The 25,594-nt window shown below is 43.2% G+C and overlaps 1 protein-coding gene across 2 annotated transcripts in view; it reads left to right on the top strand.

Moving 5' to 3' along the window:
• LOC121282052 (tripeptidyl-peptidase 2-like) overlaps nt 1-25,594 on the top strand; it is a 121,540-nt gene that overhangs the window by 53,937 nt on the left and 42,009 nt on the right. For both annotated transcript variants that reach the window (XM_041195445.1, XM_041195444.1), the window contains exons 11-16: nt 6,916-7,064; nt 9,219-9,334; nt 13,438-13,609; nt 14,891-15,048; nt 17,775-17,851; nt 21,706-21,812. In XM_041195445.1, the coding sequence (XP_041051379.1) occupies nt 6,916-7,064; nt 9,219-9,334; nt 13,438-13,609; nt 14,891-15,048; nt 17,775-17,851; nt 21,706-21,812 (779 nt within the window). The remainder of the gene's footprint in view (nt 1-6,915; nt 7,065-9,218; nt 9,335-13,437; nt 13,610-14,890; nt 15,049-17,774; nt 17,852-21,705; nt 21,813-25,594) is intronic.

Genomic DNA, 25,594 nt, shown 5'->3' with positions numbered 1-25,594 from the left:
AAACCACTGATCAGTAGAAAAGTTCACAGGCTGGCCTTTTAGGTTCTTTGTTGTCTTACTGCAAATTTAAAAAAAAAACACAATGAATCTACAGAATAATTTTGTTGATCTGGAGTCAATATTTTAAAACTGAAGCCTTGCTGACATCTTACATCCTCTTGTGGAGTTCGATCTTCCTTGTCTTTTCATGCTTGGGAAGTTAATAATGGGAAGGCCATTAATATCAGGTGAGGTGTTAAGCCAAGATTTCCTCTGCTCATTCATGTGAATGATGGAAGAGTTTGTGCTATTAATGAAAGGGGAACAGGTGTCCTGTCCAACATTCATTTCGCAACCAGTGGCATTAGTGATAGCTCTACATGAAATGACTGTCAAGTGACCTGACTACACATTAGCTGCTACATTTCAGAAGTGTCCCATTGTATCACTGAATGCACTTACCTAACAAAAAATTTTTGATCTCAAGATTGAAATTATCAATTGACAATCTTCCCCCGCCCACCACCAACAACCCCACCCCCACCTCCACAGCATCCACAGTCTTTGGGTCGAGAGTTCCAAATTTCCACCACTCTTTTGTGTAAAGAAGTGCTTCCAGACTGCGCCCCTGAACAGCCTAGCTCTAATTTTAAAGTTACACCCTTGAGTTATGGATTCTCCCACCAGAAGAGATAATTTCTCTGTACCGAATCCGTTTATCATTTTGGACACTGCAATGAGATTATCCCTCAACCTTCTATACGCAAAGGAATACAAACCAAGCTCACGTAACCTGTCAGCATAATTCAACCCTTTAAACCCTGGTATCAATCTGATGAATCTCCGCTGCTTCCCCCTCTAATTCCTGAAGGTTACTGCCCGAAATTGAAACTAACACATCAGATGGATACTGACCAAGGCTCCATACAATTGAAGTATAGCTTCCTTACTTTTAAATTCCAGCTCCTTTGGAAAGCCAACAGTCCTGTTATCCTTTTTCTTCTACCTTTTAGAAAGAGCAGTTGTAATTATTTCCACAGCCCCACTTTTTGTCTGTAACCCCATGTAACGATTGGTCCCCAGGTGAGTTCCCCCAATTTGTTAAGTTCACAAATGGAGCCTCAATTTTATTATGCTCCCGGGTGAGGAGGAACAAGCTGGCTCCCTTCCTTTATTCAACTCCTCCCTTAGTTGGTTGCAACAAGGTTAATTTCAAAGGGATCCCTTACCCCTAACCTTTTCCCAGTGCAAATGTATTTATGTTTTAGAAGGACCCAATTTAATCAGGCTTTCTTGAGTCAGAGAATAAGTTTATTAGTTACTAAAAACCTGAGGAAAAAAAATAATAAAAACACAAAACATATACCCCCAGATGAGAGATGAGAAGTTGAGTCCAAATAAAAATTTGAAAAAACATACGATTCAGTCTTTGGCATGTCCGTGAGGCATAGTTGGAGATATGTTACGACCGGTAAGTTAGGTACTTCCAATAAAGCTGACTTTGGCAGTTTAGCAGTTGGTTTGGAGACACTTGGGTTCTGCAAGTTTGCTGAAGATGCTGTCCTATTTCCTTTTTGATTGTGGCTTTGCTGACTTGCCTCCAACAACAGTGAGAGGAGAGAGATTTTGCCTGTAAGCTGCAGGGGTGCCTAGTTGATCTGTTTCTGCTGTCACACTCACAGCACACAAACACACTAGCACACAAAGATCAGATCTGAAGCTAGCTTTTTAAACCATTCCCTTATATATCACTGGAAGGGAAAAAGCAAAAATACCTTTCGTTCAGAGTCCGTTTTCTTTCAACTCAGACCACTTCAACATTCTGAGATATAACTCAACAGGAAACAGGTTTTGGGTGGTTTGCTGAGATGTGACAATCAGTCTCCATTGTTTCTGCAATCACAGGAGATTAAAGTTCAATATTTTGTTTTTCATCTCTTCCTTTTAAGTGTCTCTGTCTGAAGTATGCCTTGACACCTTTTTAGGTGCGACATTCCATGTTCTCTCAGGACTAGTCGGTCGAGTATAATCTACGTTTTCCAGAAAATGGTTACTTTATGTTCTCAGCCACCTTTTACTCAGTGTCTTTTAAAAAAAAACGCATCTTCCTTAAAAAGTTCAATATGCCCATAAGTGATTCAGGGCTGTAACCCACTGTCATGACACCTATCAAGCTCCCCATCCTCAAATATCTGACCATCTTCGTTTTAAAATTTCCTGTGGAATCATAGGGTGTTCAAGATCCTGACAACACTGAGTGAAAAAATTTCTTCTCATCTCCCCTCTAGATCTTTTGCAAATTTGAATCTATCCTATTTTCACAACCTGGTTTGGAGTGATATTCCTGATCTCTCTTTTGCGTACCATTTACTCTCTGACAGTGGACATCTCTATCAATGCCTGAGCAACTATGGAGCTGTTACGTATTGCAGCAGGTGTGTGCGTTGCAAGAATAGATGATTCGCACATTTTCAGAATAAACGGGTGTGATTTTAGAAGGTCTGTAAAGTGGGAAGGACAGAGTGATTGCAGATTAAAAATTGGCTTCTCCAGGATTTTGAAAATCACATTGAGAGAGACACGGAGGAGCAAACGGAAGGGCATTCTCAGATGCCCAAATAAATTACTTTGGAATATCACTGCTGTTTTATAGGCAAGCCTGTTGACCAATTTGTATACAGCAAGATTCCACTGAGGTGAGGCCAATAACCAGCTCACCTGTTTTTAGTTAAGTTGATTGAGGGACAAAACATTGACCAGGCCACCAGGGTATGCCGTGTGACTATTTCTCTTATTAATGTTGATGAGACTTTGCTATGCGCATATTGGATGCTATGCCTGCCTATTGTTAGGAACAATGTATAGCATTAAGTTTAATTTATATTTTGTATTTGGGTGTTAAGAAAGGTGAAACCTGGTTTTAGTTTCATTTAGAGGCTTTTTGTGAGCTGGGTGCCAGGAAGTCTGGGGCCCTGTTTGTATACATACATTTTTAACAAGGTTTTACAGCTCTTGAAATGAAGAGATGGGTTACTAAGGGGTTAGTAGTTTAGTGAAGTTTATTAAAAAAAGAACAAAGTAGAAATAATTGTGCTGCTGTCTCGAGGCAGGGGCCTAGAGACACAGAGAGAGATTGGGAAACATAGAAGGTTGGTCAGTTAGCGTATATTTACCAGAGAGTGCAGGCAGACGGTCTAATCTCTCTAATAAGGAATCCTCCAAGTCTGCTGGGGAACTGAGTTTAGGGAACTCATGTGTTTGCTCTGAAGTTGAAATAATAACGATTTTAAATTGCAGTTTTTGGGTGTCTCAGGGAGACATACCAGCTGAAGAAAGACAGCTAGTGAATGCTCAGAAGTCGGAAGAAAACTGTTTGAAACTAAGCTAACCCAAGCAAGAAACCTTGGTGTTGATACCGTGCTAAATCTTTACTGGGGTGTTGTGTCGTTAAGGGTGGCTGGGATGAAAGGAATAGTGTGAGTTTGAATTATTTTCTGGTATCTGTATTGAAATCTCTCCAACCTTTTTGTCTAATTATACATAGTTCATTTTTTCTTGTTTAGTAAACGTTTTATTCTTGTGTTAACAGTATACTGGCAGACTCTTGTGAATGTGTTCAGTAACTTACCTCCACGGTTTCTAAAAATAAACAAAGTTAGGATCTAGCAAGCCAGGTTTCACTGTATCTGGTGTTAACATCAGCTGGGATCATAACGCTACGTAACAAGTGACTTCAAAAGTAATTCATTGAGAAGCAATATGGGGCTTCAGAAAGAAGTGAAAGGAGTTATGTAAATACACCTGCTTTGTTTTCCTAAAAGACAAAATTGAGCAGCTGATCTTCCTCATAGTCTCTCCATCACCAAACCACCTAATTCCGTAGGATCTCCTGTCTCAGACCCTGCAACATCTCACCTGCTGCTGGAACCCTCACGCATGCTTTTGTTACCTCTAGACTCAATTATTCCAATGTGCCCAAGGCCAGCCCCCCATCCTCTGTAAACATGAACTTATCTGAAGTGTATTCTAACTCGTGCCATGTATCATTCAACATCACCCTTGTGCTCATTGACTTACAATGGCTCTCGGTTAAGTGACACCTTGATTTTAAAATTCTCATCCTTGTGTTCAAATCCCTCTAACCTGCTCCAAACCCACTACCTTTCAAGAACCCTGTATTCCTCCAATTCTGACCTCTTGTTCATCCTAGGCTTTCTTCACCTTACCGCTTGAGACTGTGCTTTCAGCTGCCTAGGCCCTAAGTTGCTCTGTTTCCTCCCTAAGCCTCTTGGTGCCTATCTCCTCCTTTCAGATGCTTCTAACCACTTTGACTGAACCTACCCTAATATCCCCTCTTTTGGCTCAGTTTTAATGTTTGTCTGGTTATGCTTCTGTGAAGCGCACACACACTGTTATGTATGCTATATAAATGCAAGTTGTAAAAAGACTATCAAAAGAAAACACAGGTCATTCCTTGAAAACATTAAACATTTTTAACCAAAAACCTAAATATATATGCAGATTTTTATGGTTGAAGCAATAGAGATTTTAACTGTGGTCACTGCTTAGGCTCTGCATTATCGTCCGTTTATATAAGCTCGACAATCAAATTGAAGTTGGCGTATCAGGGTTTCGTTTCAACACTGCTGCCAGCTGAATGAGCAGAATAAATTGCAGCACATTTTCAAAGTAGAAATTTTCAATCTGAGAGTCCTCTGGCATTTTATCTGTGCATAAACCCCCAACCCCTGTCAGTGTGAAATAATACTTGTACAGTGCCTTTCCAGATCTCGGAATATCCCAAAGTGCTTTAAGATCAATGAAATGCTCTTTGAAGCCCCTGTTGTGATGTAGGAAACATGGCAACCAATTTGAGCACAGCAAGCTCTCATATAATGCAATGTGATAATGACCAGATAACCTGTTCTGGTGATGTTGCTTGAAGAATAAAAGTTCACCAGGACTTCATGGAGAACTATCCTGCCTTTCTTCACAATTATGCCACAGAAACCTTTACACCTAGAGGGCAGACAATTTTGCTGTTTAACGGGCCTGACCTGAGGGACAATACCCCCAACAGTGTGGCATTCCCTTGGTATTGCACTAGGAAAGTCATCCTCGATTTTGTGCTTAATAAGTCTGGATTGAGGCTCAAACCCACAACCTTCAGACTGGAAGGGCAGCGCGCTAGCCACTGAGCTACAGCTAATGCTACTTATCTTCGGTAGTTTGGTTTATTTGTGGCAGGTGCAGATTCATAGAATAGGACTGGTGTTCGGCAAAGTCTCTGCTCATCCTAGATTAATATGTGTACCTGCTTGTTCTGAGGGAAGCAAGTATGTGATTTTAATGTGACTGGCTGATGGGCAGCAGGATTGTAGCACTGGGGAGGCTCTGAAGATGACCCAGGATGTGAGGTGAGATGCTTGGCTGCTCATCAGAGGCCAGAGGCATCCAGTAACTCTCACAACCAGCTGATGCCTATTTGCATCATGTTTTGATGCTGGGTAAATACTTAGCCTCTGGTTTATTGTTGTCCTGTACTGCATGGGTGTTCAAAATGGACAGCCCGGACCCTCAGATCTGAGAGTAGTTTTGAAAGAGCGTACAAGTAACCTAATGTTTCCGTCTGTCTATATTTTTCTATATAGATTAGCTTGTGATTTCTGTTGCTGTACCTCATAAAAATATGTCTGCAATGATAACACTCCTTTGTGTAGCTGGCAGTGACATGGGAGTTAATATAAGGGAGGCCTTATACAAGCATGTGTCCATATTTAAAGAGGATCTCTGGGAGTGTGTCATTATTTAAATGGGGTCTGCAGAAATGTGTTACTATTTACAGGTGGGTCTATTGAAGTGTGTCAGCATTGACAAGGGGTCTCCAGCCAGGTGTGTCAGTATTTACAGGGGGCTCCTGGGAGTGTGTCAGTATTCACAGGGGGTTCCTGAGAGTGTGTCAGTATTTACAGGGGGCTCCTGGGAGTGTGTCAGTATTCACAGGGGGTTCCTGAGAGTGTGTCAGTATTTACAGGGGGCTCCTGGGACTGTGTCAGTGTTTACAGTGGGCTCCTGGGAGTGTGTCAGTATTTACAGGGGGGTATCCGGGGAGTGTGTCAGTATTTACAGGGGGCTCCTGGGAGTGTGTCAGTATTTACAGGGGGCTCCTGGGAGTGTGTCAGTATTTACAGGGGGTTCCTGAGAGTGTGTCAGTATTTACAGGGGGCTCCTGGGACTGTGTCAGTATTTACAGGGGATGCGTGGGAGTGTGTCAGTATTTACAGGGGGCTCCTGAGAGTGTGTCAGCATTTAGAAAGGATTCCTGGGAGTGTGTCAGCATTTACAAGGGGTCCTGGAATTTGTTAGTATTTACAGGGGGTTCTTGTGGATATACCAATATTTCTTAGTGATATTTCTTGCTGGAATGCCAAAGTAGCCTTGGCAGTGTGCTAATAATTGCATCAATATTTATGCATTGAAAAGTTTGAAAGCCAGTGGCGTAGAGCATGAGACAGAGACTGAAAAAGTACAGTCCGGGTGGCCCCAACTCTGTGCCCAATATAATGCCAACTCTTGTATGCTGGTGACGATTAAACCCCTTTAATAGGCCGGCGCTTGTGGTGGAGATCCCTTATCAGTACATAGCTGGTGGGGTGATCTGCCTTTTCTGCATACAGCCCCAGGCCCCTTGACCCTACTTCCCTTCAACAGATTTTCCATGCTTTCCTTCCCCTCTGCTATGTTGCATGTGATCATTTAATTCTCCTCCGGAACCACCTTCTGTTACGTTATATCTCGTTATCATCTCCTTTTGTCTCCTGCCCTCCAGGTTTATGCAACCTGTCTTCATAATTTAGACTATTAAGCTCGAATGAATTTGTAATCCACCTCCTCCAAGGCCAGTATTGAGTTAACAAGTTGCTTTTGATAAATTAGTGTCGATGGAGCGCTGGGAGTTTGCATCACTGCTCCAGGGGGAGCCATAGCATCTGTTCCCAATTGGACACTACGTGGTACAGAACTGATGAATGGAACTTCAATGTCATCTCCTAATGCTTGTGGAGGCATCGCTCTGTTGATCTCAGGTACTCTAAGATGCAGCTCTGAAAACTCTAAGGGGTCAATAGTAAAAGTGAAGGGAAATCTGCAAGAGGTTTGTGATATAATTGTTCCTTCTACCCCTTCTGTATCAAAAACGTAAGTGTTGCTTTAATTGGCCTTCGAGCCAACACTGCACACGAAGTAATGTTTAAATCAATCAACCACCTCAGGTACCAGATCAGACCTTCGCTGCTCCTTGTATTATGTTAAAGACACTAAACCGCTCTGTTTGCTTTCATCTGTATCCTCTGAATAGCTATAACATCCTTTTTACACTGTGCCAACCAGAGCTAAACACATGTGTTTAATGTTTCTAATGTTGTTGCACCAGTGATTTATAAAGCAACAGGATTACCCCACTATTTTGACTCAGTACAACTATCACAAAAGACTGAACGGGCTGGGGATCTTTTTTTCTGGAAAAGAGAAGGCTAAGTGAGTGACCTGATTTTGAAGGGATTCAGTAGGATAGACATGACCTTACGGGGGGAATCTGAAATGAGGGGCCATAAGTATAAAATGGTCACTAATAAATCTAATAGGGAATTCAGGAGAAACTTCTTTACCCAAGAGTGGTGAGAGTGTGGAACTCAATACCACAAGGAGTGTTTGAGGTGAATTGTACAGATACATTTAAGGGGAAGCTGGATAAACACATAAAGGAGAAAGAGATAGAAGGATGCATTGATAGGGTGAGATGAAATCAGGTAGGAGGAGGCTTGAGTGGAGCCTAAACACTGGCTTAGCCCAGTTGGGCCAAATGATCTGTTCCTGTTTTGTAAAATTCTTTATAATTCTATATATAAATGCACACACCCTCAGTCTCTAACACCCTGCAGTTCCCATGTAGCTTTGGCAAGTTGAAGAGCTTCACTCCAATTGGTAATCCTAACGAAGATCAAGGACTCCATTTTCCGGTCGGTGAGTGGGGAGCGGGGCCGAAGTGTAAAATGATATGAGTGACGTTGGGCGTGTGTCCCGACATTACTGCGTGTCGTTTAGAATTTCAGTTCGGCGGGCACACAGCCGAATCAGCTGTGCCCCTGCCAAACTGTCAAAGGCCTATTAAGGCCAGTTAACAATTAATTAAAACAATCAACTGAGCTGCCCATTCAACTTGAAGGTTGTGGGGGGGTGCAGGTGAAGAGTCCAGGCGGCCTTCAGGAAAAGCATGAAACCTCATCCGCGGGCGGGACGAAGTTTCATGAGAGTTTTAAAATTTGTATAAAATGTTTAAATAAAAGAAATTGACATTTCCCAGCTCATGTGACAGTGTCACATGAGGGGACATGTCAGGAATATTATTTCCTGCCTTTGATGAGATTTTGAATCTTGAGCCAATCTCCCTGAGGCAGCACTTTGTGTGAAAGAGTGCACCTCCCGGCTCAGGGAATCCCTCCCCAGCCCGCACAGGGAGTGCACAGCACTTCCGGGTGGATGTCACCTTAATTGGCCCGCCCATGTAAAATGGCGGCGCTCCCCCAAACTGGGGCGCCGATTGGGAACCTGCCTGCTCCCACACAACCCCCCCAAAGGGGGGAAAATCCTGCCCCAAGTTAACAGACAAAGCCTATGCTTTGCTGCATGTAGATCACACCTTGATGAGAACATCGGATTGTGGAATCAGCTGACAACACTTATAACGCTTGAAGCCTGAGCATATAAAGGTTTATCTCACTGGCACTGCAATATTAAGGGCTTTGAGGCAGGCATGGATAACCTTACTCATTATTGGTCCTAAGTTTGTTCCTTACACATAGAATTACATAGAACTGACAGCGCAGATACAGGTCATTAATCCCAACAGGTCTATGCCAGTGTTTATGCACCACAGACACCTTCTCTTGCCCCTACTTCAACTGCCCCTATCAGAATACTCTACTATTTCTTTTTCCCCTTTTGTTTACCTAGCCTCCCCTTAAGTGCATTGTAAGCTGTTCGGCTCAACTAGTCCATGTGGTAGCGAGTTCCACATTCTCGCCACTCCGCATTTAAAAAGAAATTCTTCTGAATTCCTTATTGGATTTATTAGTGACCATCTAATATTTGCATTTTATGCAAAATGACTTGTGCCCATGTTGCATTTGATGTGAACACTTTTGGTGCCAACGTTGCTGTTGTTTCCGTAAATACTTTAGGGTTGAAAGCGAATGGCATTTATTACACCTCATACTCAGTGCGCCGAGCCCTGGAGAACACGGCCTTGAAAGTGGAGGACGTTGAAGTATTTGCACAAGGCCACGGGATCATTCAGGTAAAAATGCCAAGTTATCATCCTTTTGGGTGCCTCCTTTGTTGGGTCACTTGGGTAGCTGTAGCAGCTGCCACTTTCTGGTTCAGGAATTAATCCAGGACTTTAAAAAACACACAAGGTGGTGATCAGTTCTTCACTTTAGTCTGTGCTGCCTCCAATTACTGTGAGTGTGTCTGTCAGTTCTGGCTCTCAGCTCCCACCCTCTGTAAACATCAGCTCATTCAAACCTCTGCTGCCTACATCCTAATTCGCGTCAAGAGCTTCATTTTACCTGTCCCCGCTGGGCATGTTTTCAGCAGGAGGGCATGTAAAGTAGGACTGGTGCCCATCCTACCACCTTCCTGTCCGCCCTTGAGCTCCCCCCCCCAAAATATGGGGGATGGACGGGCTCCAAAATCAGCAGCACACCCACCACATTTAAATAAATAATCAAGGGTGAATTGAGCTTGTTAACAAGCCAGTTGACCCCAATAATATGCTGCCCACGCCATGAAACGCTTGGGGTGAGCAGTCAGGCGGGAGTGGGCAAGTCCTTTTTTTAAAAACTTTTTCAAAGGGCAGGAAGGTGAGGGATGGGATACTATCTTTGGGGGGGTGGGGGGGCCTTTGTGGATCAGGGGCGGCCCTCCCCTAAGATAGAACCCCTTCCTTTCTTCCTGCCCGCCTGCTACATTAAACACCCCCCCCCACCCCCACCAATGTGCCCAAACCCTCCATTCCCAAGACCCCAGACTTAACTTGCTCCGGGATCCATGGGCCTTCTCCTTGTTCCTGGCTGAGGTCCCAGCAGCACCCTCTATTGCACTCATCACCCCTCTGGCCGCTGACTCACATTTGTTCCTGGTCCAGCAACGCCTTGATGTTTGAAATCTTTCTTTCTTTCAAGTCCTTCAATGGACTCATCTCCCACTATCTCTTTAGCCTGCCCCATCCAAAATCTGCGCTCCTGTCACTCAGGTTTCCTATGTGCCCTCCACTTAGTTTATCTCACCATTACTGGCTGTACCTTCAGTTACCTAGGGCTAAACTCCTGAATTCCTTCCCTAAAGTGCTCCATCTCTATATCCTTCTTTAAGACGCTCCTTAAAACCTCCCTCTTTGGCCAAGCTTTTGATCCATTTTTCCTAATATCTCCTTATATGGCTTGGTGTTGACTTGTGTCAGAAAATCATTTCTGTGAAGGGTCTTTGGGAGGTTTTACTATGTTATATATTATATATGTATATAGATTCAAGTTTTTGTTGTTGGTAATGCTGCAATAGTTTGGAGATGCTCCTGATTTTCTGACTTCTTCCCTGTCTCAGCTCATCCGCTGCTGAAATCCTCATTCGTGCTTTTGTAACTCCTAGACTTGACTATTCCAATGCACTCTTGGCTAGTTTCCCACATCCCACTTTCTGTAAACTTGAGGTCATCCGAATTTCTACTGCCGATGCCCTAACTCACACCAGGTCCTATTTCGCAATCACTTCTGTGCTCGCTGACCTACATTGGTACCCCATCAAGCAAGGTTTCGATTTAAAAATTTTCATCCTTGCTTTAAAATTCCTCCATGCTCTTCCTTCTCCCTATCTCTAATCTCCAGTCCCACAAACCCCTGAGATGTTCTAATTCTGGCCTCCTGAACATCCTCAATTTAAATTGCTCCATTATTACTGGCTGTGCCTTCAGTTACCTGGGCCCTAGGCTCGGGAATTCCCTCCCTAAATCTCTCTGCCTCTCCACACCTCTATCCTATAAGACACTCCTTAAAACCTAAAACAAAAACATAAATACCTGGAAAAACTCAGCAGGTCTGGCAGCATCTGCGGAGAGGAACACAGTTAACGTTTCGAGTCCGTATGACTCTTCAACAGAACTAAGGAAAAATAGAAAAGAGGTGAAATATAAGCTGGTTTAAGGCGGGGGGGGGGTGACAGGTAGAGCTGGATAGAGGGCCAGTGATAGGTGGAGATAGCCAAAAGATGTCATAGACAAAAGGACAAAGATGTGTTGAAGATGGTGATATTATCTAAGGAATGTGATAATAAAGGTACAGATAGCCCTAGTGGGGGTGGGGGGGGTGGGGTGGGTGCGTTGGGGGGGGGGGCGCGGGTAAGGGATTGAAATAGGCTAAAAGGCAGAGATAAAACAATGGATGGAAATACATTTAAAAATAATGGAAATAGGTGGGAAAAGAAAAATCTCTTTGTCCTTTTGTTTATGACATCTTTTGGTTATCTCCACCTATCACTGGCCCTGTATCCAGCTCTACCTGTACCCCGCGCCCCCCCCCCCCCCCCCCATCTCAAACCAGCTTATATTTCACCTCTTTTCTATTTTTCCTTAGTTCTGTTGAAGAGTCATACGGACTCGAAACGTTAACTGTGCTCCCTTCCACAGTTGCTGCCAGACCTGCTGAGTTTTTCCAGGTATTTTTGTTTTTGTTTTGAATTTCCAGCATCCGCAGTTTTTTGCTTTTATTTTACTCCTTAAAACCTACCTTTTTTGACCAAGCTTTGGCTCCTCTGACCTAATATCTCCTGCGGTAGCTCAGTGTGATATTTTGTTTTAAATTGCTGATATGGAAGTGCCTTGGGATGTCTTATTATGTTAAAGGCGTTATCTAAATATAAGCTGTTGTTGAAGTTGCTTGTGATATTTTACTGTGTAGAATGTGCCATATAAATGCAAGTTGTTGACTTTTACATGTAATCAGAGCACTCTGTTCACTTGTTTAGACTACCATTGTGTCTGCAGACAATTGTTGTTTGCTCTCATGCAAACCATGCGAATAATATCGCACTGACAACGCCTTGTCTAGATACAGGTCCATTTATAGGACTTTGTTCAATCAGTGCATTGTTTAATGAACCGTGGATAGCGCACCCCTCATCTCACATTTCCCTTATCATGCCTGATTCTTTCTCATTTCTTCTCAAGAAACAAGGATTTTTGCCCCCCCCATGTTCTTTGAGAACATGGTTTTACGTGACGTTTTCATCAATGTCATCAGTTTTTGTTGGGTAAGAGTATCAAAGGACATGAAGTGAAGGCAGATAAATAGAGTTGAGACACAGATCAGCCATGATTTGCTAGAATGATGGAACAGACCTGAGGGATTGAATGGACTCCTGTGCCATGTTTCACAGAACAAGAGCAATGAGATTTGAAGGGAAAAGGATAAAGATGCTGAGGGACCAACACCGTAATCCCTGCATTTTTGTTCTGATATTTGGCCTGTGGCAGCAAATTTAATGAAACTCTTTCCTAGCCTTCAGCCTTTTCCTTTTTTCTTCTCCTTCTAATCCAGTTGTTGCTCTGTCTCCAATTTCACCATTCTGTAACTAGAATCAGAGTCATGCAGCACATCTAGAGGCCATTCAGCCCATTGTGTCAATGCTGGCTCTTAGAAAGAACTCATCCAATTGGTCCCATTCTCCTGCTGTTTCCCCAAAGCCCTGAAAGTTCTTCCTTTTTGAGTATTTATCCAATTCCATTTTGAAAATTTCTACTAAATCTGCTTCACTGCTCTCTCAGCCCAATCACTGCAACTTGCTGCTTAAAAAAATTATCATCTCTGGTTCTTTTGCTAATTACCTTAATTCTGTGTCCTTTGGTTATGAACGCCCCTGTGAGTAGAAACCATTTCTTCCTGATTTCTTCTATCAAGCCCCTCATACTTTTGAATTAAATCTACCTTTAACCTTCTCAGCTCAAATCTCCAAATAATACAAGTCCCTCAACACTGATATCATCCCAGTAAATCTCCTGAATATCCTCTTTAAGGCCTGGACATCCTACCTAAAGTGTGGAACTCAGAATTGTACACAATACACTAGCTGAAGACTATTTTTGTCTCTGTCTGGTCAGTGCTGTTGAGCCAGGGCAGTGTTTGATGATGATGATGATGATGTGGTGCTCATTAAAAAGTGAAGAAATATCTGTGCCACTTAAAATTACCCGCGGCACAGTTGATCATTCTCAGGTCAGCACAGCAGAACAATCTCGGGTCAGGCACGGCGCTGATTGACCAGCGATGGTGGGAAGGGTTACCCAACGCAGCTGATCCCCCACCTGGTGGGGTTTCCATAGTAACATCGTGTTTAACTTTTCCTGGACAGATTGAGAAGGCCTATGACTACCTCAGCCAAAACGCTTCAATATATTGTAATCAGTTGGGCTTCAACATCAAAATAAGTCACCTGCGTGGAATCTACCTCAGGGACCCAGCATATCTCTCAGTGCCAATCGACTTCTCTGTTTCTGTGGAGCCAATATTTCCTGAAACTGCAGGTATGGAAAAATCAAACTTCAGTGCAAGAGGCACCTGAGATTTTCCAATGCATAGTTTGGGGAGTTTGAGCAGACTGGTAGCAATTTGACAATGGCTAAGAGAATGCAGTGGATTAACTAGGAAGAGACATTTTTTTGAATGACATGAAATAATGTTGACATAACAACGACAATAAGTTGCATTTATATAACACCTTTAACATAGGAAAATATCCAGCACAGAAACACAATCCGAGAAGATAGATGACCAGACAAGGAGGTGTGCAGTCTTTGTCCTCTTCACTCTTGTATTCAAAAGCCCCCTGAAGCACGTTCTCATCCACCCTAACCTCATGCCCTGACACCTCTGCCCCGTGATATGTTTTCCTTCACCCTAACCCCTGGGGCTAAAGCTGCACTTGAAATTCCACCCCTCCCCACTTCCTGTCAGCTCTAGGCTTGAGGCTGGCTCTGTGCCAGGGGCCTTCTGACCATTTTAAATGTTCCAGGACTGTCAAAACTGGCACTCCCATGTCCTGAGCAAGCAGAGTACACTAAGAGAGGATGGTTCCTACCCAGTCCTAGAGCTGAGACAATACAGCCAGAGGGATCAGTGTCATTACATTTTTACACAGCTGCAGGCGATACACATCCAAATGAAGTAGAAAAGAGTAGCTGAAAGAAGCACGACCTTGGGTAATGACAATAGCTGCAGTTTCTACCTGTGAGAGGAGTTATTGAATTTAAAGCATTGAACAGAACACTGTTGAGATTATTGTTTTTTTTTGAATAGGCAACTGTGTTCAAGTCAACTAATCATTTCACTTAAGGAAAGAAGAAAAGATTGCATTTGTACAACACCTTTCATCACCACAGGACATCACAACATGCTTTGTGCTTTACACCCAATAAACTACTTATGAAGTGTGGTGACTGTTGCAATATGGGAAAAGCGGCTGCCAATTTGTGCACAGCAAGCTCCCACAAACAGCAATATGATAATGACCAGCTAATCTGTTTTTGTCATGCTGATTGAGGGTTAAATATTGGCCAGTACACTGCAGAAAACTCTGCTGATCATCTTTGAAATAGTGCTATGGAATCTTTTACACCCATCCAAGGGGCCAGGCAGGCCTTGGTTTAAAATGTCATCCAAAAAAACAGCACCTTCAACCCTACTGCAGTCCCTCTGCTACAGTGGAGTGTCAGGCTAGATGTTTTGTGCTCAAGTACAGGCTTGAAGTAGCTTATTGGCAATGCTTGGTGTTCAATTCTCCTCATTGTTTTATTTCAAATATGCAGAAAATAGTGAGAAAATAGCTCTCCAAATACACTTAGCTTTGACCTGCAATGCATCATGGGTGCAGATCCCCTCCCACCTGGAGCTGATGAACCAATCCCGCCAGGTGACTGTCAGGGTGGATGCACGAGGACTCAAGGAAGGGCCACACTTCACTGAGGTTAGTTGGATGCATTTTCCTGTGTGTCCCAGTTGACACCTTTATGCTCAATGGCGCAATGTTTAATGTTACTTTTAAGCTGGTGTTCTACTCTGGTTTAATGTGTGGTAATAGTTGTCCAATCATCTGCTTTGGACATGTTGGTTAAGTGATAAATATTGACCAGGGCACAGGCAAAAACTCCCCTGCTCTTCTTCATAATAGTGTGGGCAGGGGAGGCCTGGTTTATTATTTCCTCTGAAAGGCAGCACCTCTGCCAGTGCCACACTCCCTCACTACTGCACTGGGAGTGCTGAATTTAATGGCCACAGCAGTTGCCCCTCGGAAAGCCAGTGGCAGCCCCACCACAGCTATTTTTGGGATCCCCAATAGCATTAAGTGTCATTCAGGCTACTAAGTGCCTGCCGTTCGGGTTCCTGGGCCTTTAAAGGCGAGGAGCCTTCCTCCAAGAACTGCTGGCCACTCAGTTGACAGATCCAAGAGCTACCGGCCAATCAGTTGACAGATCCAAGAGCTGCCAACCAGTTAGTTGACAGATCCAAGAACTGCCAGCCAATCAGTTGACAGATCCAAGAGCTGCCAACCAATTAGTTGACAGATCCAAGAATTGCCAGCCAATCAGTTGACAGATCCAAGAGCTACCGGCCAATCAGTTGACAGATCCAAGAGCTGCCAGCCAATCAGTTGACAGATCCAAGAGCTACCGGCCAATCAGTTGACAGATCCAAGAGCTACCGGCCAATCAGTTGACAGATCCAAGAGCTGCCGGCCAATCAGTTGACAGATCCAAGAGCTGCCAACCAATCAGTTGACAGATCCAAGAGCTGCCAGCCAATCAGTTGACAGATCTTCAGTCCTGCTAAGACCACCAGGAGTGGTGGTCGCTGCTGGGACTGCAGGAAGCCTGGAGCAGCAGCCAGTGACAGAAGTCCGAGATGACAGGTGAGCGGGCTGGACTCGCTGGGGGACAGGATGGGTGCCAGCCGGGCCCCCCTTGAAGTACAGGGTGACCGATCAGGAGATCACCCTCCCCGAGCCCGCAGGTAGAAAGTCAATTCAGCCGCCCCCATCCCTGGCTTGGGGAGTCAGATAGATGACAGGCCCTCTCCCTCCACCTCTCATCTTCAAGCCCAATTATACAGCCCCATCCTGCCTCCAAGCCTGCTCCTGTTGGGGTGGGGGGGGGGGGCGGGGAAGGGCAATAAATTCCACCTGGAATGTGCAGTACTCAAGTCTATGTAATGGGACTTGAATGTATGACCTTCTGGCTCAGAAACCAGAGTATTATCTGCTGAGTCTTGGCTGACAAAATCACAGAATCTCACAGTGCAGAAGAGGCCCTTCGGCCCATCGAGTCTGTACCGACACGTGAGAAACACCTGACCTACCTACCTAAATCCCATTTACCAGCACTTGGCCCATAGCCTTGAATGTTATGACGTGCCAAGTGCTCACCCAGGTACTTTTTAAAGGAGGTGAGGCAACCCGCCTCCACCAGCCTCCCAGGCAGCGCATTCCAGAGTGTCATCACTCTCTGACACTGGTTATAATTACACTTGAGATTGTTGCTTGACGTTTGATGATCTTTGATTATGGGTTGGAATGTAGATGTTTATTGATTCAATCTGTGCAAGAAATCAAGAATCAGGATGAGAAATAGTGAATGAATCCATTGTTCCGATCTCAGTCAAGAAAGAAGAAATCCAAACTCCCAGTTATTTGCTGAAAGGATGAAGCCACTAGGTTCTACAGTTTAAAATAAAATAATTTTTACCATACCAGAGTCAAAGCAAACACTAAATATTAACTTGAGTAACCACCTATACTCTAAAACCCCAAATTAACATGAGCTAAACATGAATCAAGAGGCAAATTGCAGTTGATTATTAACTGTAAGTTGCACATTTAAATGGGAGATACAGCTAAGGTAGATCTTACAAATTAGCTCAGCAGCCCCCTCAGCATATATCTCATCAGTCTCAGTCACAAAGCCCTTCAAAACTCTGCCTTCTTCGCAAAGAATTTCAGCTCCTCCTCTTCTAGGATTTAGCCTGTTCCGTAGCTGACAGCAGCGTGCAACCAACCTGAGTTCCACGGGCACAGTCTTCACCAAAAGTGGTACATGCCTGTTGGACCCCCTCACCTCTGCTTACGATGGCCCTGGATGGGGTAGATCCACCACTGTTATCTTCAAGTACCAGAAACAGCTACAGCAACTGTGTTTTGGCTTATTGTCAGCATCTGGATCTAACCCCTGTCGCCTTCAACATGCCTGTACTGCACCACTGGGATCATCATCTGCTGAGCCCTGATTTCTCGGTGACCTTCTATGTGGTTTCAGTCAGTTTCTGTCACCCTAGAAGTTTTGGTTTCCAAGCTCAGTTACAGTCTGAATTTCCTTAGAAACCGGGAGAGGGTAATTTTCCTTTCTCGGTTCCCATTTTCAAATAGGGTCTCTCTCAAAAATACAAGCTTTAAAACTACGGATTCCGTCACCTCGTCTCATACGAAAGATCTCCAGAATCCGAAGCAAGAGAGCGCTATACACTGAGCCAAGGCTGCTACTTAAAGTATTGGCCAAGGGAATCCCCTTGGAATGTGGTGGGTTGAATGTGGCCCAATATATGATTTGGCTCAGGGAGGAAATCATGCTGCGGTGATGTTTGAAGTGAGAGCTGTGTTTTTTTTTTAACGTGTTAAATGTTTTTTTCTCCTTCTTGCTCCAGGTCCTTGGTTATGATACAACAGCTCCTGATGCTGGACCATTGTTCCGAATTCCAGTCACAGTCATTATTCCTTCAAGGTTTGTGAGAATGAGTTTTCTCTTTGTAGATGTCCCCTCATAACGCTGATTATAAGAGGCAGTTCATGCTGCTTAATAGCCAAGCGACCCTAATCAAATTGTCCTTTAGAGTGTACCCATTCTGCTCCCCATCTCCCAGAGAAGATCACAGAAACCTACAGAAGGAGACCATTCGGCCCATCATGCCTGTGATTGGTTCTTTGAAAAAGCAGTTGTACTTAATTCTACCACTCCCCACTTTTTGTCTGTAATCGTGTAAATTCCTCTTCCAGAATCACTTGTTCAACTCCCTTTTAAAATTAATTATTGAATCAGTTTTCACCAATTTTCAGGTGGCGCCTTCGGATACACATAACTCGCTGTGTGAGAAAATGTCTCTACATCTTGCCTTCAGATCTTTTGGCAATGATTTTGACTCTATGACTTGGCTATTGATCCACTCGCCAGAGGGAACAGCCTTTCTCTATCCACTTGATCAAAATCTGTCACTATTTTGAAAGCATCTATTAGATCACCTCTTAACCTTCTCAGTTCCAACCTAACTTTTCCAACTTTTCCTCATTACTCAAGCCTTCATCCCTGGTAACGTCCTGGTCAACCTCCTCTGTACCTTTTCTAAGAGCGTTACAGCTTTCCTGAAGTGCGGTTCACAAAAACCCAGCTGAGGCCTAACCTGTGATTTATATAGTTCTACCACAATCTCTTTGCTTTAATATTCTGTGTCTCTACTTATAAACCCAAGTAACCGGTGTCCTTTTTTAACCATATCCACTTGTCCTGCCACCTTTAAGAAGTTGTGTCTCTAAACATCAAGGTCCCCCTTGCTCATCTACACTTTTCTAAATCATGTCTTTTTTGGTATACTGTCTTGCTGTGTTGGCTCTTCCAAAGTGCATCACTTCACTCTCCTCTGTATTGAACCCCATCTACCACGCCTCTATCCATTTTCCCATCCTGCCTAGGTCATCCTTTTATTTATTCCTTCATGGGATGTAGGCATCACTAGCAAGGCCAGCATTTGATGCCCATCCTTAAATGCCTTGAGTGGCTTGTTAGAACATTTCACAGGGCAGCTAAGAGTCAACCACATTGCTGTGGGTCTGGAGTCACATGTAGGCCAGACCAGGTGTTAAGACCGATGCAGTTGGTAAAGCTGAGTTATTTAAAAATCCCAGAAGGAAACTTTAAACAACTGTCATAACTTGTAATTTTAAGTGTTATGTTTGAGATGCAAATCTAAATTCAGTTCTCGAGGTTTTACATTAAACTAAATGAAACATTTTATTCATTTACACAGGTTAAAACATATATACACATAGCTTCAAATTACTACTATCATAACTTTTAACAAATCCCCAAACTAATCTCCATTAAGGCAACAGCAAACAATAGACTTAACCAAACACCAGTCAAAGCATTTTCATTTTACTAATTCAAAATGAGGTTCTTTTCACTTTGGTTCCTGTGGAGACAGTTGGCTGCTTACAGCTACCTTTTGATCTCTCATTGCCTCTGCTCTGCACACCTGATAACGGCTGAAGTTATACTTAGCAGCGCTTATTAAATATAAATTCTCATTTTATCACCAGCCTCTTCTAACAATAAAACCCCTTTCATAGTACCAATTTTATTAGTAATATAAACGTATTGCTTGGTCTCTGCTAAATAGGTAGTAGTTTTCACCCCACTTCTTGAATGCTCGATTCAAAAAATGCAAATACGCTCTATCTCTCTTATATATCAAAACTAGTACACATCAAAGCACCCAGACTAGCTGGCTTTAATCCAATTAAGACACACCCTCAGACTAAACCTCTATTTTAAAAGAAAAATATTTTCCAATAATATTATATACATTAATAGCTTCATGACACCAGGTAAGGACAGCAGATTTCCTCCCCCGAAAGACATTAGTGAACCAGATGAGTTTTTACAACAATCGATGATAGTTTCATGGCCTCCATGAATGAGACTGGCTTTATATTCCAGATTTATTAACTGAATTTAAATTCCACCAGCTGCTGTTCTGACGATCCTGGAGCATTAGCTTGGGCCTCGGGTTACTAATCCAGTAACATTACCACTCCACATTACCCATTACCACTTAGGCCACCCCCCCCCCCCCCTCCCCCTCTCCCCCCGCCATGTCTATAACTATCCTCATCATTATCTACTACTTTGCCAAATTTCATAACATTTGCAAACTTTATAATGCTGCTCCTACACCTGAGTCTAGCTCATTTATGAAAATTAAAAAGAGTAGTGGACCCAAAACTTGGGGTGCAACATGGCAGACCTATTCCCAATCTGAAAAGCATTCATCCACCACCACCCTTTGTTTCCTGTCACTGAGCCAATTCCAGATCCATACCACCCGTTTCCTTTTAATTTCAATTAAATTATTCTACCAATATAACAAGCCTCCTTTGTAGCATTTTATCAAATGCTCCCCAAAAGTTCATAATAGCAACTACTTTGCTCAACCCTGCATTACTTTGATCAACCTTGTTTGTTACCTCATCAAAGAATTCAATCACATTAGTCAGACCCAGTTTGTTTTTAACATTCCACATTGGCTCTCCTTGATTAACCCATGCCTTTCCAAATAAAAGCTTATTTTGTCCCTGATAATGGTTTCCAAGAACTTCCCCAGGTTAAGCTAACTGGCCTGCCGTTCCCTGTCGTCTTCAATACTGGTATAACATTAGCAACCTACCAGTGCTCTGATATTACTCCTGTATCCAATGAGGATTGAAAGATTGTGACCAGTGCCTCTGTTATTTCTGCCTTTGGTTTTTTTTTTTCAGTAACTAAGGATACATTCCAGCCAGACCAAATGACTTCAAAACATCCAATTTTGTTAATCTTTTTAGTGCATCCTCTCTGTTACAATCCTGTTCATAACTTCCCCTCCTCTTTTCATGTAACACTCACATCATCTGCTTTCTTTGTGACGACAGATGCACAGTCCTCGTTTCATAATGTAGCCAAGTTTTTTATATCTTGTAGTCTCTTAAGAGTTCTCCCATTCCCCTCCCCAACTCTGTGCTAGTTTTCAAGATGTGTGCCAAACAACATACCTGCAGCTTTTGGCCATAAACTGAAGAGCCTCCCAGGGGAGAGTCAGAGGTCAGTCCTCGAGATGGAAATGCCCAGCAATGACTCCTGAGTTCAGTCACTCAGTTGCTGTTATAAGCAAGTACCCTGAATTACATTGGCTTAGGGCAGAGTCCCTGAACTTAGCATTCATTAAGGACCAGTTTTGAAATACTTTTAGCAGTCAAAGCATTGGTGGTTATAGAGAGAAAGCTTTGCTGTCAATGTCCCCTTTAAAGATCAATGAGTCAGAGAGTTGAAAATGTTCCAGAAGTGACGAACAATAGATCCAAATAGGAACGTAGGAATGGTTGGATGAAAAAAGAGCAAAGCTCATCCTGGTAGTCAGACAGTTGCAATAATAATGCAGTTGTTGACTAATCATAGCAATCAATCTCTATAATTAGTCCACAACAAAACCAGACATGAGGCAACGAAAATCCCCAGTGGTGGAGAGCTTTGGAAACCATAGGCCCAAAGTCACGCTGCACTCACCACATGTCTTGTCTCAAATTGCTCTTATCCTGAATTCCAAAATGTTATATTTTGGAAGACGGCATGGCCATCTGGAATATAGTAACTGTGCTTAGATTTTACTTAATCAAATTTTCATGGTTAATATTAATTATTATAACTAAGGTCATAGTAGGGAGAGAGCTCAGATATCAAAATTCCCCAAGAAAGGAAATTGTGTTATTTAGTTGCAGTAATAGATAATGGAACTGTTCTAATTATATTTTCTGTGTCTGTGGATGTAGTGTAAATGCAGCTTGTGAATACAAACTTGTGCAAAAAAATGTGCACTTCAAGCCTGGAGAGATCAAAAGACACTTCATTGAAGTGCCCCAAGGGGCTACCTGGGCTGGTAGGTGTCACATTTCGTGGAATTTTAAGAGTTTAAATCGATAATGAATGCAATTTTTAAAAAAATCTGAAAAAATTGATTGAGTAACAGTAGGGTTAAGAATGTCTTTCTACATGTCTTTCTTAAATTTATTCCTGGGATATAGGTGTCGCTGACAAGGCTGACATTTATTGCCCATTGTTAATCAGACTGAGAAGATGGTGATGAGCTGCCACCTTGAACTGCTGAAGTCCATGTGGTGAAGGGCACTCCCACAGTGTTAAGTAGACTATGTTTATGTCTCTGTGCCTCATTTTGTTGCATGTAAAGGGCAGAGGCTGTGTGGAAAATGCTCAATTTGAGGCAACGTGGATCGGGTGAGCTCTGCCTTGGAAGATGCGAATGTACACAGTTTGTTGTTAAATACATAGTGATTGGTAACATAACGTGGTTATTTTGGTACATCTCAGCAAGCCCTTAAAATGTTTACATGTAGGAAATCCTTACTGTATTAGACAAGCAATCCATTCTTTCCAGTTCTGACTCAGAATGCACAGCCTGAAAGGATGGCAGGAGCAGACTCCATAATAACTTTGAAAAGATTTTTGAATAAATAGTTGGAAAGGGAAGAACTTTCAGAGCTACAGGAAAAATAAAACAGGGCAGTGGGATTAACTGGACAGCTCTTTCAAAGATAGAATTTTTCAGCACAGGAGGTCATACAGTGACCCATATAAATACTGTGGCTACAAGAGCAGGTCAGAGGCTGGGAATCCTGCAGCGAGTAACTCATCTCCTGACTCGCCAAAGCCTGTCCACCATCTACAAGGCACGAATCAGGAGTGAGATGGAATACTCCCCACTTGCCTGGATGAGTGCAGCTCCCCCAACACTCGGAAAGCTTAAAGTGACCCAAGACAAAGCAGCCCCCTTGATTGGCACCCCTTCCACAAACATTCACTCCCTCCATCATCAATGCACAGTGGCAGCAGTGTGTATCATCTAAAAGATGCACTGCAGAAACTAAACAAACCTCCTTAGACAGCACCTTCCAAATGCACGACCACTACCATCTGGAAGGACAAGGGCAGTATCGTGCATAAATCATTGAAATCATCAGATACACTTTCTCTAGAGTAGAGGAAGTTCCCCTCCAAGCCATCCACCATCCTAACTTGGAAATATGTCGCTGTTCCTTCACTGTCACTGGATCAAAATCATGGAACTCCTTCCCTAACAGCACTGTGGGTGTACCTACACCACATGGACTGCAGCAGTTCCAAGAAGGCAGCTCCTCACCACCTTCTCAAGGGCAATTGCGGATGGGCAGTAAATGCTGGCCTAGCCAGCAACACCTACACCCCATAAATGAAAAAGAAAAATGCAAGTCTGAAGACTTTGCTGATTGCTGCTTCTCACTACAATATATTTCAATATCTACTACACAACACGGCTTTATCATGTTATTTCAATACCTGAAGAAACTCATAAAACATCAAGATTGAATGGGAATAATAGGTAAGTAGACAAAAGGACAAGATTGAAGTCAATGGAAAAGACTTGAGAATCATGTGCCACATAAAACAGGTTACTGATTCACTATGAGCCCATTATGTACACCTGTCCTGGCAACCTCACCCCACAAAGCCCGGTCACTGTAAACTTCCATTAGCAACAAAGTAAACAGAACTCCAGCTATGATTCCACCCACTGTTTGCAAGATGGTTGTGGATGACAAAGGCCATCTAGCCTAGTTCATCTCATCCATCCCTGAATGACATACGAACATATGGATGAGGAACAGGAGTAGGCCATTCAGCTCCTCCAGCCTGCTCTGCCATTTAATAACTTTGCTTACATTATACCAGTGACTACAACTCAAAAGCGTAGAATTGGCTGTAAAGCGAATTGGGACATCTTGAAAGGTGAGGAGGTGAGGTACTCACCGCAGGATTCCAAGCCTCCGACCTGTTGTTGTAGCCACAGTATTTATATGGCTAGTCCAGTTCAGCTTCTGGCCACTGGTAACCCCTAAGATGTTAATAGTGGGGATTCAGCGATGTTAATGCCATTAAACATCAATGGGCGATGGTTAGATTCTCTCTTGTTGGAGATGGTCATTGCCTGGCACTTATGTGGCGCAAATGTTACTTGCCAGTTGTCAGCCCAAGCCCAAAGACCTCATCCCATTGCTTTAGGAAACTCACCATGCGGGAAACACAACATACAAACCTGTGCAGAGTTTGCTCACAATTTTCCAGAGGCTTCGCTCATTCAAAGGCACTTAGTGCCTAATCCAGAGACCAGGCATTGGACAGGTGGAGTGCCCACCAAGGGCCACCCCTGCCCTTTTTGCTGACTTCCCCTCAACCAAGTCCAGGTCTTGCTGAATTTGGCCATGGACTGCTTCAGTATCTGCGGAGTCGCAAATGGTGCTGAACATTGTGCTTTCATCAGTCAACATCCTCACAACTGACCTTTTGATGGAAGGAAGGTCATTGGTGAAGTAGCTGAAAATACTTGGGCCTAGAACACTATACTGAGGAACTCCTGCAATGATGTCCTGGAACTGAGATGATTGACCTCCAGCAACCACAACCATCTTCCTTTGTGCTCGATATGACTCCAACCAGTGGAGAGCTTTCCCTCTGATTCCCATTGACCCCAGTTTTGTTAGGGCTCCTTGACACCACACTGGGTAAAATGTTGTCCGGGGCAGTCACTCTCACTTTACCTCTGGAGTTCAGCTCTTTTGTCCATGTTTGAACCAAGGCCGTTGTGAGTTCAGGAGTTGATCCAGAAAACATAGATACAGTTGTGAACCATACGGTCTTTGTCCTCTGGTCTCTTAAAAGTTGTGTTGCACAGAGACACTGGAGGACTCTAATGCTTCTCACTGAAGGTGAAGACCTATGATGTTCAATCATTCCACTTTGTTGCTCGGAAATCATTTTATCTTTCTACCCTGTGGGATTACTGATAATATAGAATCCTTGTAATATTACACTCCTTGTATGAAATAATTAAATTGAATAATATCATGCACCCAGGCAGGAAGAATTCTCAGACTTCTACAGAATGGAAAAGAACTTAAGCAGTATATCTGGTTGCAAGTATTCAATCTTTCCCCCAAGTATGAATTTCTGTCACCGTGTCCATATGATGCAATGTGCAGAACATGTTAATGAGGGTTCAGGAAGTCACTGAAATTAATGTCATTGTCTGCACAGTGTTATAAATAACTGATGGGACTGATTCCTATCAAATTAACAACATTGCACGATGCTGTTAAAGTAAAATTTGTACTCTCTGGTTTTTTTTGATAGTCAAGGTGTGATCACTATAGGGTGCAAACAAACTAGCACCGCATTATATCATTGCTGCTCTTAAAATTAATTCCCCATGCTACACATATATCAGGTGATATTTGTAACCAGATGCCAACAATGGGTGTCGTCATTTTACTAGGACATTTTGTGAATTGATTGGTGAATCTTGACAGGGAAAAGAACATTATGCATGATGATCCAGGCTAGTGGGAGGGTTAAATTGACGGAGAGGAATAAGGGGCCTGGAAACAGGAAAAGCACTGGGGCCCACTCCTAGGAGTGAGTCAGTATTTACAGGGGGCTCCAGGGAGTGGTGTCAATATTTGCAGAGGGGCGCCTGAGAATGTGTCAGTACTTGCGAGGTGCTCCTGAGACTGTCAATGTTTAGGGGTAAGGTGCTCCTGGATGTGTGTAATTATCTTCAGCAGGCCTGCCAAGGAGAGTGAAGCTGCACTCCATTAAGCACGAAAGCAG

Source organism: Carcharodon carcharias, chromosome 9 (genome assembly GCF_017639515.1).
Source record: "Carcharodon carcharias isolate sCarCar2 chromosome 9, sCarCar2.pri, whole genome shotgun sequence".
NCBI lineage: Eukaryota > Metazoa > Chordata > Chondrichthyes > Lamniformes > Lamnidae > Carcharodon > Carcharodon carcharias.
This window is presented reverse-complemented; position numbering and strand designations above follow the sequence as displayed.